We start from the raw sequence: 20879 nt of genomic DNA on the forward strand, positions 1-20879 counted from the left end.
AGTGTAAGTCAAGGTTTGAGGGGAAAGCCACCATGCGACAAGTGTGGTAGGCTCCACTCGGGAGAATGCAGAGCGGGAAGGGTTGGTTGTTATAAATGCGGCCAAATAAACCATTTTCAGAAGGAGTGTCCAGCATGGGGGAACAGAGCCTGGTTCTCTACCACCGCACCACCAGCTAATGGTAATCAGAGGGGCACTACTTCAGGTACAAATGGAGGTACAAACCGCCTATATGCCATGGGTAGTCGCCAAGATTAGGAGGATTGTCCAAATGTCGTGACGGGTATGATTCGAGTCTCTTCTCTTGATTGTTATGTGTTGATGGATCCGGGTGCCACCCTATCTTTTGTGACTCCTTATGTGGCTAGTAAATTCAATAAAGTTCTTGAATATCTTTGTGAGCCTGTTTGCGTAGCTACTCCTATCGGTGATTCTGTCGTAGCTGAGAAAGTTTATAGAGATTGCACTGTGTCAATTCATCATAGAGATACCTTGGCTGACTTGGTTGAGTTAGACATGGTTGATTTTGATGTGATCCTTGGCATGGACTGGCTCTATGTCTGTTATGCCTCTATTGATTGTAGAACTCAGGTTGTCAAATTCAAATTCCCGAATGAAGCTGTCATAGAGTGGAGGGGTAGTCATGTTATGCCTAAGGGTAAGTTTATTTCATACCTTAGGGCCAGGAAGCTAATCTCAAAAGGGTGTGTTTATCACCTTATCCGAGTGAAAGATGACAATATTGAGTCTCCATCCCTTGAGTCAGTTCCAATTGTCAACAAGTTTCTGGATGTCTTTCTTGAAGATCTGCCTGGATTCCCTCCTGATAGGGAGATTGACTTTGGGATTGATATTCTTCCTGATACCCAGCCTATCTCAATTCCTCCATATAGAATGGCCCCAGCTGAGTTGAAAGAGTTGAAGGAGCAGTTGAAGGACTTATTAGATAAGGGATTTATTAGGCCGAGTGTCTCACTATGGGGAGCTCCGGTCCTATTTGTTCGAAAGAAAGATGGGTCCCTTAGAATGTGTATTGACTACAGGCAGCTGAATAAGGTCACCGTAAAGAACAAATACCCTTTCTCCAGAATAGATGATTTATTTGATCAACTTCAGAGTGCCACATGTTTCTCAAAGATAGACTTGAGATCCGGTTACCACCAGTTGAAGGTGAGAGAATGTGATATTCCGAAGATTGCTTTTCAGACTCGCTATGGCCACTTTGAATTTTTGGTCATGTCCTTTGGATTGATAAATGCCCCCGCGGCTTTTATGAATCTCATGAACCGAATGTTTAAATCATATCTTGATATGTTTGTGATAGTATTCATAGATGATATTCTAGTCTACTCCAAGAATGAAAAGGAGTACGCCTATCATCTTAGAGTCGTTTTACAAACTTTGAGGGACCAGGTATTATATGCAAAGTTCTCTAAATGTAAATTTTGGCTTGCATCAGTGGCCTTCTTAGGCCATATTGTATCTGGAGATGGCATTCAGGTTGACGCTCAGAAGGTTGAAGTGGTGAAGAATTAGCCCAGACCCACATCCCCAATGGAGATAAGAAGCTTCCTGGGTTTGGCTGGCTATTATCAAAGGTTTGTAGAGAGATTCTCATCCATATCATCACCATTGATTAAGCTGACTCAAAAGAAGGCTAAGTTCTAATGGTTCGATACTTGTGAGGAGAATTTCCAGAAATTAAAGGCCAAGCTAACCACTGCTCCTATTCTAGCATTACCCGATGGAACAGAGGGCTTTATGGTCTACTGTGATGCATCCAGAATTGGCTTGGGTTGTGTGTTGATGCAAAGGGGTAAGGTGATAGCCTATGCTTTGAGACAGCTTAAGGTTCATGAGCGAAATTACCCAAGTCATGACCTTGAGTTGGCAGCTGTGGTGTTTGCGCTTAAAATCTAGCGCCACTACTTGTATGGAGTACATGTTGTCGTATTCACCGATCACAAGAGCTTATAATATGTCTTCAGCCAGAAGAAACTCAACCTGAGGCAAAGGAGATGGCTTGAGCTACTCAAGGACTACGACATGAGCATCCTCTACCATTCAGGTAAAGCTAATGTTGTTGCTCATGCTCTTAGCAGGTTGTCCATGGGTAGCACTGCCCATGTGGAAAAGGGAAGGAGGGAATTGGCGAAGGAGGTAGATCGATTAGCCCGATTGGGAGTTCGACTCGAAGAGAACAATGAAGGTGGAGTAAACGTTCAAGATGAGGCTACGTCTTCACTTGTAGCAGAGGTAAAAGAGAAACAAGATCAAGATCCTATCCTCCTCCGGCTGAAGGAAGTTGTTCACAAACAAGGGGTGATAGTTTTCATCAAAGGGGGAGATGATGTGTTGAGGTACCGAAGTAGATTGTGTGTACCTGATGCCGATGATGTTCGAGAGAAGATTATGGCCGAAGCGCATAGTTCCAAATACTTTATTTATCCAGGCTCCACGAAAATGTACCATGACTTGAGGGAAATCTATTGGTGGAGTGGGATGAAGAGGGATATTGTGGAATTTGTTTCCAAGTGCCCGAATTGCCAACAGGTAAAGGTTGAGCATCAAAGGCCATGTGGTTTAGCCCAAAACATAGGAATTCCAGAATAGAAGTGGGAGATGATCAACATGGACTTTATTACAGGCTTGCCAAAGTCCCGAAAGCAACATGATTCCATTTGGGTGATTGTGGATAGAATGACAAAATCAGCTCACTTCTTGGCGGTTAAGACTACTGACACCGCAGAATATTATGCAAAGTTATATATACAGGAGGTCGTTAGATTGCATGGGGTCCCTTTGTCTATCATCTCAGACAGAGAAGCTCAATTCACTTCTTAATTTTGGAAATTCTTTCAGAAGGGATTAGGTGTGAAGGTGAACTTGAGTACAACTTTCCACCCCCAGATAGATGGCCAATCAGAGCGCACCATCCAGACATTGGATGATATATTGAGGGCATATGTGCTTGACTTCAAGGAAAATTGGGATGATCACTTACCTCTCATAGAGTTTGCATACAACAATAGCTATCATGCAAGCATCTAAATGGCTCCATATGAAGTTTTGTATGGGAGGAGGTGTAGATCACCCATTGGGTGGTTTGAATTTGGTGAAGCCGAGTTGATTGGGCCTGACCTTGTTCACCAAGCCATGGAGAAAGTGAGAGTCATCCAAGATAGGCTAAAGACAGCCCAAAGCCGCTAAAAATCTTACACCAACGTGAGAAGGAGAGACTTAGAGTTCGAGGTGGATGATTGGGTGTATTTAAAAGTGTCACCCATGAAGGGTGTCATGAGGTTTGGAAGGAAGGGGAAGCTTAGTCCTCGATATATTGGTCCTTACCAAAATTTGAGGTAGATTGGGAGTGTTGCTTATGAGTTGTAGTTACCCTCGGAGTTAGCTTCTATTTATTCGGTATTCCACATTTCGATGTTGAAGAAGTGCTTAGGAGATCCTTCGTTGGTAGTTCCCATTGATAGTATTGTAGTTAAGGATAGCTTATCCTATGAAGAGGTTCCGGTCCAAATTCTTGATCGCCAAATTCGCAAATTAAGAAACAAAGAGATTGCCTCAGTCAAAGTCCTGTGGAGAAACCAACTTGTTGAGGAAGCCACATGGGAAGCGGAGGAAGCCATGAAATCTAAATATCCATATCTATTCGTGCCTACCGAGGAGAATGTTGAAGGTAATGACCATTTCCTTGACTTGAATTCATTCGTGCATTTTGAGTTTTAATTGGTATTTGTTTAAGAATTTGATTGGTTGAGTGACTGCAATTTTGACTGTGATTTGTACCCCGAGTCCATTCTTAGTTGCTCGTTATTCGAGGACAAATGATCCCAAGGGGGAGATAATGTAGCACCCCTCAGAAATTTCTCTAAGATTCAGTTATTGTGAAGAAATTTCATGAGTAAGGTGAGTCTTTTAGAAATTGAGCAGCGTTAGAGGTGATGTGGGTCACAAAGGACCCTTAGGACCAAGCTGAGTCCAAAGGATCCATCGTGGCTAAGCTTTAGGACGAGTTCGAAAAAGGGATCGACTTCTAATGACCCTATCTTTTGAAAGACGACAATTTGGGTGGCCCACAACCTATCAAATTAAAGCTCATCGAGTCTTCTTTTCAACGCCACCAAGAATGTAAATTTTAGAGTTCGGAGTCGAAAGATATGACGATCCTAAGACGGACTAGCACAACAGGAATTTCAGGCCTAGGGTTCAACTACTGGAAATCTGGGCTTAGCGCCGCAGTGGCGCGACGCGCCACTATCGCCCCAGGAACATGCCTCAGTAGTTTGGTCTCTGGCGTAGCGCGCCACTGCGAGGTGTGCAGGGTTTTTCAAGCCAAAATTCTAGAACCTAGAACCTTTGGCCTTGGCGCTATAAGGGCGCGACGCGCCACTATAGCGCCAGAAGCATGCCTCAGTAGTTTGGTCCTTGGCGCGGTGCGCCACTAAAAGTTGTGCAGGTTTTTAGTCGTAATTAGCCTTGGCGCTGTAAGGGCGCGACGCGCCACTATCGCGCCAAAGGCATTTTTGGCCTATTTTTCAAAATTTTGGAGGAAGGGTAATTTGGGAATTGTCCCAAATTATATATTCACAAGCCTTGAGCATTTTTAGACCATTTCTTCAGCCTTCACTCTCTCTCTAAAAGCCCTAGAAACCCCTCTCTCTCTCTCTCTCTCTCTTTTTCTTTCTCTCCAAATCCTTCTCCAACAAGAAGAGTTCCAAGAGCTTCAAGGTTTGAGTTTTCCATTAAAGACCCAACCACAAGGTTTTCTTCAAGTCTTCACTAAGGTATGTAAGTTTATCTAAAACATGGGTTGAGTCCATCTATTGCCCTACTCTTGCTTTGAGGTTAGATGTTCATGAAAATAGAGTTTCTTGGTATGGTTCATGTTTGTATGAACTCTGTCCCCTATTTATTTGACTCTATATGTGTTGATGTTGTTGAGACAAGGAGTTCCTAAAATGAGCCTTTATGTGAGTATGAGTTGATAAAGATGAGTTGTTGAATATGTTTTATTGACCTTTTTAATTATTTAGATTGTGATAAAGGATGTGTATTTCTTAAAAATGTTGTCGTTTTTAAAAATGTCGATTTAAAGTCTTGAAGTTGTGATGAGTCACAAAGATTTCTCAAATAGATGGAGGTAATGATTGATTATATCTATATGTTGCTATAAATGCGCATTTAAATTTCTTTTGAAGAGATGATTGAGATTGATCAGATAGTACGATTGGAAGAAATTCGATTGTGATAGAGTTTATGTGTTGACAAGGTTGTAATTAGACTTGTCGATATGAGTTGATTGGATGGAGTTTTATGAGCATTGAGTCTTGGGAGGAGTATCGAGCACCGAATTGGGCAAGAGTATAGTCCATACTCGAATCCAATACCTGTGTTGCCAAACGTAGGGGGGATTGAACCGTTAAAGTCGGATGCTTCCCCGAGAGTTTTGTCCTAACATTATAGGACTTGGTTGGATTGTATCCATGATTGGTTGACTCGTTTATGCCCCAGCAAAGTATGAACGGACGCGGCAACAACGTCGGCTTGTTGTACTGTGACTGGCTCATAAGTGATGGTTGTCGGATAAGAGAAACTCCCAAATAGGTCTTGCTAGTACTCTGAGTCAGACTGAGTCGAATGATATATGATTGGTCCCGTCTAAATCATATTCTTATTTAGACTTAAGATAATTGAGTGAGCGCCCTGTATATATATATGAGTTGAGATTCTGAGTTGACTGATTCTTCTTTGATGTTCGTTGTATTCGGCCATTTTACATACTCATACATTCCATGTACTGACGCCATTTGGCCTGCATCGTTTCATGATGCAAAGACGGGTACTAGAGATCATCAATCGGCGCTCCGTTGAAGATCCATATACATTTCCCGCTAGTTGGTGAGTCCTCCTAGTTCCCGGAGGATGTTGAGCCTTCTTGTACAGTTTTGTTGTCATTTCCCTTATTTTGATTGTTGGTATCTATGGACTTGTCATTGGCACCTTTTAGACTTTGATAGAAGCTTCATAGACTGAAGTGTGGGGAGGTTGAACGGTTATTTTGAGGAGTTTTATTATATTTGTTTGTTGAGTTGATGAATGTTTGGCCTTCAGCCCCCATATTATGAATAGTATTTCATTAATTGAGTTTACGCTAAGAGAATGTGATTGAATGAATGTGTGACTGGACCAGGTGGTTCGTTCGGAGGTCAGAAATGACCTTCGAGTGCCGGTTACGTCTAGGGTACCTCTCGGGGCGTGACAGTAAGTCACATATTATGTAGTCACATTAGACTCTAATCCATTTCATCTCAAGCATCATCATCAACATACATCTTCATCAATCATTCTACATATGTCAAATAACCACCATTCACTTCATCATTCACACCATCATCAAAACCATCATTCACATCACCGTCAAATATTATCATCACATCATTATCAAATATTATCAGCACATCATTGTCAAACATCTCCTCCACAAATCCTCATTTTAATCTTATGTTCAATTTATAGAGACAAAAGGGCATTCTTAACTATCCAATTTATTCTTTTCATTCCAATCAATACATATATACACAAAATCATCCATCTCAACCTTCAGACAATTATGACAAAAGAAATCTCATCTTGGGTTCATGTGAATGAAGCATGAAACCATACTCTCAATAAAACTCAACTCAAGAATACCATCAATACACCTTAATTTATATACAACAATTCATTTGTAGTCTAAAATATGAAAGATAACTATTTAGTAACTCAAGTCATGAAAATCCTCAATCAATTAATAGTAGATAAAAATTATCCTATAGTTTAAAAAAATTTCAAGAAAACCTTCCTAGAAAGTTCAACTCTTTCACAACTCCTATCCGACACATCTAAGGGTATATGGAAGAACTCAATCCATATTTTAGGTTAGCCTTACATACCTTGGTGAAGACTTTGAAGGAACCTTGATGTTGGGTCTTTAATGGAAAGCTTGAACCTTAGAAATTCTTGAAGGCAATTTCTTGTTGGAGATGTTTGGAAGAGAAGAGGGATGAAGGTTAGGGTTTCTTTGGAGAGGCAAAAATCTGAAAAAATATGGTCCAAAATGCTCCAAGTGAAGGTATATATAATTAGGGAAAAAGTCCAATTTGCCCTTCCTCAAAAATCTGGAAAACTGGGCAAAAACCTTGCTAGCACTACAGTGGCGCATCGCGAACTTTGAATAATGATAAATCCCTAAAAAATCACTTAATATGGAATGGAGGGAGTATGGATGGCCACGTATTCTCCACATTACTCTTCACCATCATGTTCCAATTCCTCAATAATCTTAAATCTTTAATGTTATGCCACTTCACCATCACCATTTGATGTTCCTATACGTAGCTTTATAAATAGAGGTATTAAAAATCATGTTGTACATATTTAGAAAGAATAGGAAAGCTTTCCTCTCTCATCTCTCTACATCTTTTGTCTACTTTTTTGTTTCATATTATTAATTTTATTTTTTCTTTATAACTCTATATTAGCACGAAACTCTAAGTTTATCTCTTCTATATAGATTGGATCAAATTTGTTCACATGACGATCTACAGCTCAAATTCAATATCCAACATGTTCAAATTTTATGTTGTTGTGCACCCTACTAAAACTTTCACCTCTTGGGGTTGTGCAAATGCTGTTAATATTTCTACTACTTCACAGTAAAAAGATATTTGATAAACCAGTAATTGACACCCCAAATTGAATACAAACTGAGTCAACATGTAAGCTGGAGCATAATTAAGGTAAAACTTTCAAGGACAATATATTTACCAATACTAATAGTTAATACATATATCTGAAAGTGCTTATTATCTAATTATTAATGGAAAAGTTTATTCGACTTTCTAATATGAACTTTAATAGAAATAAAAACGGGTAGTTCAAACTTCAGAAAAACTACTATTTATTTTGAACATATATATTTCAAACTTCATATTTTATATATATATATAAAATATTTTTAAACGTGGATTTTGGAATTTCAGCTCGAAAGAACTAAACTAATCACTACAAATTAAAATTTATGAATTTATGCGGTGTGGTTTAAATGGAGATCCTAAAATCGACTCCGTCAAACTTGCACCCATATCTACGTAAACAAAACCTTCAGGGTTCAACCACTACCACTTATTTTAAGACTTAAAAGTCCTCGTTCAATATACAACATTAAATTAGAAAATTGACTTGTCAGTTACAAAGAAACTTCTTCATTTTTCACTCTATAAAAGAAGACCAAAATTCAAGAGATCCTAACCAAAATATAAAATTCATCAACATATTATAAAATTACATAGTAGAATCATAATTGTGAGATGACAGTGAAGTTGCTTGGTCTTTGGTATAGTCCTTTTTGTCACAGAGTTGAATGGGCTCTAAAGATTAAGGGTGTAAAATATGAATTTATAGAAGAAAATCTACAAAATAAAAGCCCTCTACTTCTTGAATCGAACCCTATTCACAAAAAAATCCCAGTACTAATTCACAATGGAAAGTCCATTTGTGAATCAATGGTGATTGTTGAATACATTGATGAGACATTTGAAGGTCCTTCCATCATGCCTAAAGACCCTTACGATCGAGCTCTAGCTCGATTTTGGGTTAAGTTTTTTGAAGATAAGGTATATATGTTGTTTTGCAATTAATTGGAAATACGTTCTAACTTTTTCATTACGTTTACTGTAGGTCATATGTTTTCTATGAGTCTTTTATCACGTAAGAGATTTATTTGCAAATAAATAATATAGCAAATTTTTAATAGGCCCTTTGTTTCAATTTGTGACATTCTTTTTTTAGTTTGTTTCAGATAGGATAAGGTTTTTTTTTTGTTTAAAAATTATTTAACAAAATTAAACTTTGTACATAGACCACAAATTATTTCAAAAGTTGACTCTAACTTGCTTTGAATTGAAACTTAACTATTGAGTGTTCTAATTTTGTAGGGGTCAGCAGTGGGGACAAGTTTCTTTCATAAATCAGACAAAGCTAAGGAGGAAGTTTGTGAGATGTTGAAAATTCTTGATAATGAACTTAAGGACAAGAAGTTTTTTGTTGGTGAAAAATTTGGATTTGCTGATATTGCAGCAAATTTTCTTGGACTTTGGATGGGAATTCTTGAGGAAGCAACAGGAATTATTTTGGTGACAAAAGAAAAGTACCCAAATTTTTATGCTTGGAGAGATGAATACATTAATGGAAATAAGGAATATTTACCTCCAAGAGATGAGTTGCTTGCTTTTTTCAAAGCTCGCTTTGAAGCTGCTGCAACACCTCCTTATTCAAGTTGATTTCTTATCACTCAATTAATTATTATGTGAATTTAGGAAGAATTTTCTAGGTTGAATTTCCGAGATTTTGTGTGACAATAATGATGTGAATTTAGGAAGAATTTTCTAGGTTCAATTGGATCCTATGTATTTGTTCGAACTATATATATACGTATGGAGAAAAATCAAACGATTTGCATATTGATATTATTATATTAAATTCTTTCAGAATTTACTTACTCTAAATTTGAAAAATTACTTTGTCAGAAAAAGATATCTTAGCTATTTACATATCAACAAGTAAGGGTGAACATGGTATGAACTATGGTAGATATCAAATTTTATATTGATGTCATATTATGGTATTTAGTATATATTTGTTAAAAAATGTAAAATTTACTTAAATCTAAAAAGCTCAATTACAATTTATTTCTACTCTTTCTTTAATTACTCGAATTTTCCAATTTTTGGTTAATTTCGAATACATTAGTGTTAAACCTGATACATTGCTAATTGATACATAGTAATTAATGTGGTTGAGTTTATTATGAAAAGATAATGTATATCAAATTTAGAGTCTTTCTTTCAAGCAATCACGTATTAAACAGGTAATTAACCCCCTAAACGTGTAACAAATTATAGAATTCAAAATTTTAAAAATCCAAACGAGCAGAGCATAGAATCTTTACGATTTCAATCCAATTTTAGAAAATCATTGAACTAATCAAGATGAATATCTCAATTTTACTGAGACATTCTGGAGTTTGGCAATCCAAGGTAAGTTATGAAAGATACATAAGTGATGGAATCATAGTTGGCGACAATATTTCGTTCGTGAATCTAAAATCAGCCATTGCAGCTGAATTGAGCATCGATGAATCATTGAAAAGCATTGATATCCGATACATCATGCAAGGTAATTACTCATTATTTTGATGAATCATTTCTTCGGACAGAAGAAGATTATTCATCCTTAGTGATTATTTGTAATGATATAGATGTTAAAATTTACATAGTGCTAAAGAAGAACGAGCTTGGACTCGCAACGTATCTCCTGTACATAAAAATATCAGATAGGATACAATCGTTCGATGCTACGTCTAGTGCAATTGTTTGTGTCGAAGCAAACATGAATGATACATAAGCTCTTAGTTTAGTTGAATCTGACAATGTTGCTACCTGTTATATACTCGAATTGGATGTAACAAACTACATCACTGATACAATCAGTGTAGAAGTGAAGGAGAAGTAATTGTATAAGGATAAAGCAACACTAGTTGCTGTAATGGCCAAATACAAAATTGATAATGAATTCAATTTCAGAGTTTAAAGATCTGATAGATGAATTCAATTGATAATGAATTCAATTCAAATTGATATGCGCGCATTTGAAATTATTTTGTTATGTATATGATATTAGATGAGTTCTGTAATGTGAATAATACATTGAAAGGTTATGTATCATTAACAAATCTGATATTGATTATTTGATATAATACAGATACAGATATAAAGTGTTTAAGATATACATATTGAGTTTGATACATTGAGTATATGTGTTAAAGAACTGTCTGATACATATAGTTTTAAATTGATTTTATAGAACATGAGTGAAAATCTGAATCTTAATACATTACTTAACAATGTATCTCAAAGGTTAATAAACAGTATGTACATTTCAAGTTGTATCAGGTAGGAATTTTCTTAAATTTTTTTATTCATGATACATCATAATCTTATGTAGCTGATACAGTTTAATAAGTTCCCCTAATATTCTGTACATTTCGAAAAGTTACTTCTTATTTTTTAATCATGATACATAAGAATTATTATGTATTTGGTACAATTTAAAAATATTTTGCTGTCAATATGTACTTTTTAAATTATATCCATTATACTACTTCTTGATTTATTCATGATACATATAAAAATTTATGTATCCGATACATGTTAATAATTTTTTCTAAAAATATGCAATTAAGTGTTAATATGCTATTCAGAAGACTGTTGTTGAAGAATGAAAGCATTGTGTAGGAAAAACTTCAATATATTCAAAGTGAGATATTTTCAATAGTGAACATCCATGTCCCTTAAGAGATAGGATTTTCAACAAAGTTCATACTACTATGTCTTTTGTTGGTGCATTCACTACACCTAAATTGATTAATCATAAGAGAATTCACACCTCAAATGATATTAGAGAGGCTATTAAAACAGCCTATGGAGTTGATATTACGTGTCAACAAGCATAACGTGCAAAGGAACATGCTTTGAAGATGTTAAGGGGTAAACCTGCTGATGGATATAGACAGATGTCTATATACATCCATATGCTAAAAATTATGTATCCAAATTCATACATAAGGATGCACAAGTCACCAAGCGATGCGTTCATGTATCTATTCATAGCGTTAAGGCCATTGATGAGGGATTTTCAATTTTGCAGACCTGTAGTTATTGTTGATGGTGCTCATCTTGATGGACCTTATAAAGGGACATTTGTATCGGCTAGCACACTTGATGAGGCTGGTATTGAATAACTATGTATCATCTCATTTGATACATTTGTTGTGTATCTAATATACTAATATAAATATTTTATGTCTGAGAATCATTTTTAAGTTGCATATTGTCATTGGCGTATGGTGTTGTTGATTCGAAAAATGATTCATCATGGTCGTGATTTTTTCAGCAGTTTAAGAATGCATTTGGTGAGAGAGAAAATATGTGTGTTATATCGGATAGGAACGAAAGTATAATGAAGAGTATAATGTGTTACCCAATGTTCCTCACTTTGCATGCATATGGCATATATGGAAAAATGTGTACACTAACTACAGGAAAAGAAAAACTGTACTAAGTAACCTCTTTTACTCAATGACCAAGGCATACCGAAAAGATGAATTCAAAAAAATAATGACAAAAATGGATAAAATTGATCACAAAAGAGAATCTGAAAAATGCGAGGTACGAAAAGTGGTCAAAAGTTCATGCAACTATCAATCGGGGGAGAATGATGACTTCAAACATCACAGAATGTATCAATGAATGTCTTGTTGAAGCACAAGAGCTGCCTATAATTGACTTTTTGGAAGAGACTAGAATATTATTTGGTGCTTGAAACTGCAAAAATAGAAAAATAGCAGCATATACAAGACTTTAAATAGAAAATTTGAAAATATCCTTATAGTAAACACCGTGAAGTATTCGAGAATGAAGGTATGCATCAATTATTTAACAAATTGTATCTGATTGATATATAGTTTTTTAAATTTTTGAGTGCTATATTCATAATTGTATTAATTTTTACAGATTGTTACTTTATCGAAATATCTATATTCTATTTATGAATCAGGAAGAAGATACATTGTGTGTGTCTTGAAAGAAAAACATGCAATTATAGGAAGTTTTAACTAGATGAGATACCATGTCCACACGTAGTCGTAGTTTTGAAGAGTAAGAGCATTACAGACATTCACCCATACTGCTCTGATTACTATAACCCAAAGACATTGGTAAATACTTATGAATTGACAATGATTTCAATGCCAGATAAAAAAAATTGATTTATTCCGAACAAAATTTCGGAGGAAATCGTCTTGCCACAAAGATACAAAAGGATGGCAGGGAGACCAAAGAAAGGAAGAAAAACGAACTCTAGTAAGAAGCTAAGTACAAGCACAAACTGTAGTAGACGTTGTGGTCATGAAGGCCACAACAGAAAGACTTGTGATTTCATTTCCAAAGAGAAGTGATACTTTGATTTTTCAAGATACATTCACTTTGAATTTGAGAAAAGATAGATTGATCAATTACTTATGTATAAGGTATTTCTTTATAATAAAGTAGTTGTTTTTTTTTTGAAAATTTTTTAAAAAGAGAGTTATAACATTTTAGTGGTTATAATTGAAAAATAGCTCTGTAGTAGTTTTGATACATTATGTGGAATGTATAAGTCACATGCCCGTGATAGGTGAATATTTTATGTATTAGAAATGTAATTGGTAAGGAACAGAATATTGATATAAATTTTATTTCAGTAGTGATAATTGATACGTGCATGGTTCAGAATTATTTTTATTATAATTTACCTGTTACTCAAGTAGTAATTGTTATTAATTATCAAATTAAATAGATTAAGTAAGATGATTAAGGTGATACATGTCACTGATACATCATTGGTGTGAATCTGATATAAGAGACACAATACTATTTGACAATGGTTATGTATCATGAACAAATCTGATATTAATTTAGACTCATTTAATATAATGTACTACAAATTCAAAGTGTTTAAAATCTATAATTTCAGCTTGATACATCGAAGATTGATACATAACCTTTCAACTAATATATTGAAATGATACATCAGAAGGATGAATTTGATACAAGAGATGTTAGGTATCATGAACAAATCTGATATTGATTTAGACTTATTTGATACAATACACTATAGATTCAAATTGTTTTAAATCTATAATTTGAGCTTGATACATTGAAGACTTATAAATAACATTTCAACAGATACATTGAAATGCTACATCAAGAGAATGTATCTGATACAAGAGGCGATATTATATATAATAATCAAGTTAAATAGTCTGCAATAGTAAAGAAAGTGATCAACTGATAGCTATATTCAATAACAAATGATAAGTAGTTTCACAGAAAAATATTAACACAATAGTGGTTCAAAATATTCTATAAATAGTACTTAACCAAACAATATTTACTATTGCTGTCAAAACAACGACTATATTCTATTACTACTAAGTTCAAAAAAATAACTACTCGACGTCCACCATTTTTCCTTGAGCAGAAAAGATGAAATATCTCTTAGATTTTAGTGGATCATTGTTTTCACTAAAATAACCATTCTTGGCTTTTCGACAACCATAATTTCACAATAAAGAGGTGTATCTTGTACGAAAGTATTTAACATGTAGTCCAGTATATGAAATAAAAATTCTATCACTTAGATATTCAGCGAAAACAACCACGAAAATAACACAATCCCTGAAAAATAGAGTTAAACCACTTTAAAATAATAAAAAGAAAATTAATAAATTAAATATGCATAATTTTAAATACTTACAAGCTATTGCTTCCTTGTTGGGCAATGCCTTCAACATATTCAATCCGAAAAGGACAATTTGGTTCAAGCATATTACCAGTTAATTTGTCCTTATATAAATCAAGTGATGACCAATCGATACGTTCAGTCTTCTCGAGAAATTCATAGTCCTGAAGGTATGTAGGTAGCATTACTGCTATCTTTTAAATCTCTGGGAAAGGGTTTCTTTTTCTTGATCTAGATGATGAATCATACACGTGTATCAACCTCTCTCTCGACACAATCACTGTCAGAACCCAATGAAAATCACTATCACAGTTTATCGAGATGTATACCTCATCTATCAAATATCATGGGAAAATTGACGGGGATTGAGAAACCTTTGATTATTTTATTCAATAACTTCTAGTGATGAAATATAACATTGGCCTGTGTCATGTCTTTTTGGATAGAAAGATCAGTAGAAATATGATAGTATCGTGTGTGTGCAGATTCGATGTAAACTTTGAAGATACAGTATATTGTTGTGTATCTATACTAATTGCCCACTGCATTTTGAACTTCTTCCGAAGGTAGTAAAATATTATATCGATATACTGCAAAATTTTAAAAAAATATTAGTTCTACAAAATGATACATCGTTGGTAACCCAATAGATACATCGATATTAGATGTATCTGATACATAGAACTTATGTATCAGATACATTGATACATAGGTCTCAGACAATGACTTGTAATTTATCAACAAATAATTCTAAAAGTTAAAAATGTTATAACTTACCTCATCATTCCAACATCTATTTGGTTATGACATAGGATAGAACCAGTTCTTATCTTGAGTAAATGCCACTGCAAAATTTATTTTTTTCAAATCCAAATAAAGAGCACTTTGCTTTGTAGTGTTCCTCCTTTGATTTCCTGAATGAAAATTTATATTAAATTAAGAGTAAATATATAATAAAATGTTTCAGTTAATAATTTATAAATATAACACTTACTCGTTGGCATGCGATTTTAGTAATCCCTTATCTACCCATTGAAAATAGTCGGTGATTATTTCGGTTGGAGGACTATAGAATATGTCAAAACCTAAAAAAAGGTATTTTTATCCCTTTCAGTCGGCATCTTCTCCTTATCCTTTTCACTCAACCCAAATTTCGTTAGGTACGGTGATTATAAGATCTTCGAAGTCATCCTACTGTGTGGAAGAAATATCTTCGCATCATCTGGCAACACAATGATTTTGGATGGAAAAGTGATAGGCAGTTGGCTATCACATAGTAAACATTCAATCTGGGCTAGTTGTTTATGACTAATAGCTTTCAATGGTGTGATCGATAATGAAAATCCTGTTTAATAACATCTACTACATCTGAAGTTTCGGATGATATCGAAGTTGAAATTGTGCAATCCTGTTTAATAAAAAAGATAAAAATGTAATGACTTTAGTATATTTTGATTTTTTGTAAATGAGTTGGAATACTAACCAGTACTAAAGTTAATGAATCATATATAAGTGTGAAAGATTACCAATACATCGGACTTGATTTTGTCTTTATCAATCTGCTCAATATGTTATTCCATTTTGTCAGTCTTAGCAGGAGCCTCATTTTTATTTTTCATGAAAAAAGTTGATTCTTTTAATGCATTATTCTAAATTAAATGTATCATATCAATACTAAACTTATTAATAGTAAATATATCACAAAACTTATTCTGACATATTACTTTTAATGTATCAGAAATAGTAGGCTCTTCAAAAGATTCTACAGCATATGATTTCATGGGATGTGGTGATACATCCTCCATTTGTTATGGAATCGTGGATGATTCTACTTTCTATAATTATAAGAATAATAATTATTTTTGAAAATGACTATTAAAATGAAAAATTATGAACGTGATATATATGACTATGAAATGTATCAAGTAGTTTAAAAGTATATTAATTAGAAAAGTAGATTTATACTAATAAGAAAAATTAGAATGTATCAATTTATTAAATGTATATTGACTAACTTAAAACTTATACTAAAAATTTACGTATTTCTTTTAAAACTTCTTTAAGAATTTGATATCCACTGAAGCAATTTGGTCCGATTAATCGAAAGATTCACCTTCTCCCACTGATTTTAAAATAGTGAAAATAATTTTTTTTGTCTTTGTTAGTCGTTTCTACTAGAATGATCTTTTTACTAAGAGCAGTCTTCCTTTTTTTTTGAAGGAGATGGAGAAGATGTATCAGCAACACGATTGGATCTCCTTAACAACTCTTTATGTGGTTTAGTTGAAAATTCCTCAAAGTCGGAGAGTTCTTGAGGTTCCGTTCGTTTGGACTTGGCAGCTGATGTAGTAGCTACAGTAGGAGTTTCACTGTCATGGATATCAAGGGATGTGAATTCATCTTGAGTTAGGACAATGTTGGAGCATGAATACTGAAACAACAATAAAAGTGAAAAATAGAAAAAATAAAAGGTTCAGAATGTATCATGGGTTCATGACTAAACATAATGTATCAGATTCAATAGTAGTGAATGTATCAAAAATATTTTGTAAACTGAATCAGTACATAATTGAAAATTATATAATCTTAAACTGTAATTATTAAGCATCAGATGATATATACATTGATAAAAAATATATGAATGAGATTTTATGAAATATACCTCACTAAAAATGATAGAGGTCTCATATTTGGTCTTGACTGCAACAACACACCAATTAAGAATTATGGGGATGTGATTATCAACTCTTACAACAATTTCAGAAGGGACTTGACATGCACATTCATAAATTCATGCATTGAGAGAGTATGACATGCCGCTCAAATGATACATCTGTTTGTCAATAGTAAACTCATGCCTCATACCTTTCATCAATTTAAAAAAGACGATTTGACCCCATGGAAACGGCTCATATTTATCATCCTCTACCATTCTAAAATCGACAATAGAAATAGGTGAATAACCTAGTTAAGAAAAGACAAATGTGTGGATGAAGTAGAGGATGACCATCTGAAGAGCGCCTTCGTTGGTTTTCCATCTTCCCATCAAGAAACGCAGAACCATCGTCCTTTGTTAACACCATTTTCTGCACTGGGGAAATATTTAGACGACAACCTGCTTGAGGGTGCATCCAGGTACCAAAATTCATTGATAATATTAGTACATCACAGATCGATAATGATAACAAATTTCTTGATCGTGAAACATTCTTAAGTTATCCTGAACGCGACGAATGTGTAATACATCAGGATTTTTCTGCTCCAACTAAAGAAGTAAAAGACATTTGATAATTTGGCCTTGAAAATTGCACTGTGGCATATTTAGGTATTGCCAAAAATGATTTGCCTAAATAATTGGATGCCTTCTTTACCTATTGATGATTTGAAATCATCAATAAAATTAGAGTTATAAGCAATGTCGAATATCAAAGAATGGGAAGGGGTCTTTTTGATAACATACTTCAATCCCTGCATTGACAGAACAATTGAATAAATATAAAAGAGAACTGATACATTACATATCTGGCTTTTAGAAAACAGAACATAGCATGATACATTAGAATGTATGATACATATTGAACTTATGTATCAAGTACATGATCAATAAAGATACAAAAGAGAATTTATGTATATTGAAATGAGACACTTTGTTTTGACTACATATACATACAAAACAAGTTATGTAGAATGAAAGTAAAAGATCTTATATATCAATAACAACATAAAAGGAAGAAATTGATGATCGTGAACAAAGCAACATTAGTAAACACCTTATGTATCATGATTAGTACATAATATATCATGAACATCGACAAAAGCAATAGACCTTATGTATCATGGATAAAAGCAGTAGACCCTATGTATCATGAATGTATCTTGGAAAATCAAGGGTAGCTGATACATTTAGCCAATATCAGATATAGTTAAAAGATATCTGATACATTTGGTCTGGTATATTTATTCTGATACATTTATTTGATAATATGAGATTTAAAGAGAAAAATTACAATATACATTTTAAGAACTCATACCTTTGGAAGAGTAGGGCGTGTTATAACACCTTTAATTTTCTCCTCTATTTTTTTAGGTGATTGTTGAACTGTACATTTTGACTTTGCAATTTGAGATTTGGATTTCGTAGGTATCCATAAGGGATCATTGCGATGCTTGGATATAATCTTGTTATACTCTTCCCCAGAAGAATCACTGCCCAGTGAAACAAGTATTCCTTGATTTTGATTTAATGATGTGAGATCAATACTAAAAGATGGAGCAGATTCCATATGTATGAGAGAAGAAAAGATTAAAATCAACAAAAAATTATAGTAGAAATCAATGGAAGTTTGAAGAAGATGAAATTGATGTAAGATGACAGAAAAGGCAGAAATTGAATTACCTTATTTAGAAATTTGAATTTGAGAAAAAACATGGATTGTAATTCAAATAGAAATTATTGTAATTGGGACTTGAAATTAGGATAGTTGGGCAGAAGGAAAGGGATGTATCGGTGATTTGAAGAGAGGTATAAAAAAAGAGATTTTTGAGATTTTTATAATAGGAAATAATAGTAAATATAGAAATATAAGGTGTGTCGTTAGGTAATTTTTCCTAAAAAATGGTATTTAGTTTCAGTATTTGTAAAAGAATTATCAAAATAGTGAATATTATATCAAAGTGTATATTATGTATATGTCACAATCCAAATTCGGGTGTGATAGCATTCGTCTCAACCCACAGAGACAAGTCAGCCTAAACCCAACAAAAGTAAAAAACAGTCTAAATAGATAGATCAGTATGTAAAAGCGGAAGTCTTAGTCATCTACGAAACTCAAAGGATTGGTTGTCATATGTATAAGCCTCTAATACAATAAAAATGAAAGATAAATACAAGTCTCAATGCATTTGTCTCTCAAACAGAACAAAGCATATAAAAGAAACAAGACAGATCGTTGGCGTCGACAGCTACCTCTCAAGTATGCTCAAAAGTCGCGGATGAAAAAGAAGAAGGGAATCTGTATCAATGTCCGGGCTCAGAACCTACATAGGTATAGATAACAACAACGGTGCATTTTCATATGCATTTGGGTTTTTCTCTTTCATCATAACTTAGCCGGAACCATTTCACATCGGCATAATCATCAATTTGGACTTCAATGATAAGTTTCAACCCAAATGCATATGAAAATGCTCATGTAATCATTGAGAATGAAATGAAGTCCAATACCATATACAATTCATATCAATAATCTTCACAACGAGTCAACAATGTCAAATAGTTAAAATACCTCGACTTATTAGATCAAACTTCCCTTTTATATCTCCGAATAATCACGCTTAAGTATTTCCATGATTCATAATCAACCCAATATCGAATTCAATTGAATCACCTAACACGTAGCAAGAATACAAGGTTCTACAAAACTTACGAAGGTTTAGAGTTTCACTTGCCTTAAAATCGTTTTCAACTACGTAGAAATTTGAGTCTTTCCATTTCGTCGACGGCAATTAGTAGGACCCCTAGAGTCCACTCCTTCCCCACACTACGAGTGAAAGGGAAAAAGTAAAGACTACCATTAAAGCAGCCCAAGCAAGACTTACTATATCCATATGAATTATGTCCCCTATCATATTTAATCAAATAATGATTTGCAATCAAATTACGGAACTAATGACACCAAAAATTTATAAAATTCGGGCAAAATGGTCAAAAAATGGCTCAAAATCCGATTCCAAAAATAGAGGGCAAATCTAGAAATTTTTGGATGAAAACGTTCCTTGAAGTCGGAATCTATGGTGAAAACCATTTTAAAATTGGAGTTGTATTCAACTCAAAATCATCAAATTAAAAAAAAATCATGTTCTTGAACAAAACTCCCAAATTTTAGAATACAAAACACTGATTTTGATGTTTAAACGAGTTATAATTAATGGGTAATCAAGATTATAGCTTAAAATTACTTATCCACTAGTTTCCCATAAAAATACTCGTTGAAATCGTCCTCTCCGAGCTCGAAAATCCAAAAAATAATGAAAATTAATGTTTTCCCAAAATGAAGAATTAACTATTATTCAGGTCGAATTTCTTCACCGCGAACGCGCCCTTTTTCCTTTGCAAACATGGAGGCTAATATTTTGACCCTTCGTGAACGAGGAAGGACATCCGCGAACTCAAAGGTCACTGGCATAGCCTCCTGCGAACGTAGAGCTTCGCTCCTCAACTCTCCGCGAACGCGGAGAAGAGTGCATGCGCCAGTGCACAGATATCATCAAACACACACTTAGCACAATTCACAGATTTATTCTTCAAAATTCCGTGCTCCTCAACTCTCAGCGAAGAACGTGGAGAAGGGTGCATGCACCAGTGCACAAATATCAGCAAACACCCACTTAGCATAACTCACGGATTGACCCCTCTATATTTGTTCGGAATTTCGTGCACACAAACCTTATATGCTATCATACTAATTTCGATATTTCGGATTCAA

General features: G+C 34.3%; 1 protein-coding gene across 1 annotated transcript; it reads left to right on the forward strand.

Annotated features, from left to right (window-relative positions):
• The first annotated feature begins 8311 nt into the window (after positions 1-8311).
• Positions 8312-9519, forward strand: LOC129882305 (probable glutathione S-transferase). Its single transcript, XM_055956551.1, has 2 exons — positions 8312-8669; positions 8991-9519. The coding sequence occupies exons 1-2, from the start codon at positions 8364-8366 to the stop codon at positions 9333-9335; spliced, it is 651 nt and encodes a 216-aa protein (XP_055812526.1). The 5' UTR covers positions 8312-8363; the 3' UTR covers positions 9336-9519.
• The last annotated feature ends 11360 nt before the right edge of the window (positions 9520-20879 follow it).

The sequence above is a fragment of the Solanum dulcamara genome, chromosome 3, assembly GCF_947179165.1.
Source record: "Solanum dulcamara chromosome 3, daSolDulc1.2, whole genome shotgun sequence".
In the NCBI taxonomy this organism is placed as follows: Eukaryota; Viridiplantae; Streptophyta; class Magnoliopsida; order Solanales; family Solanaceae; genus Solanum; species Solanum dulcamara.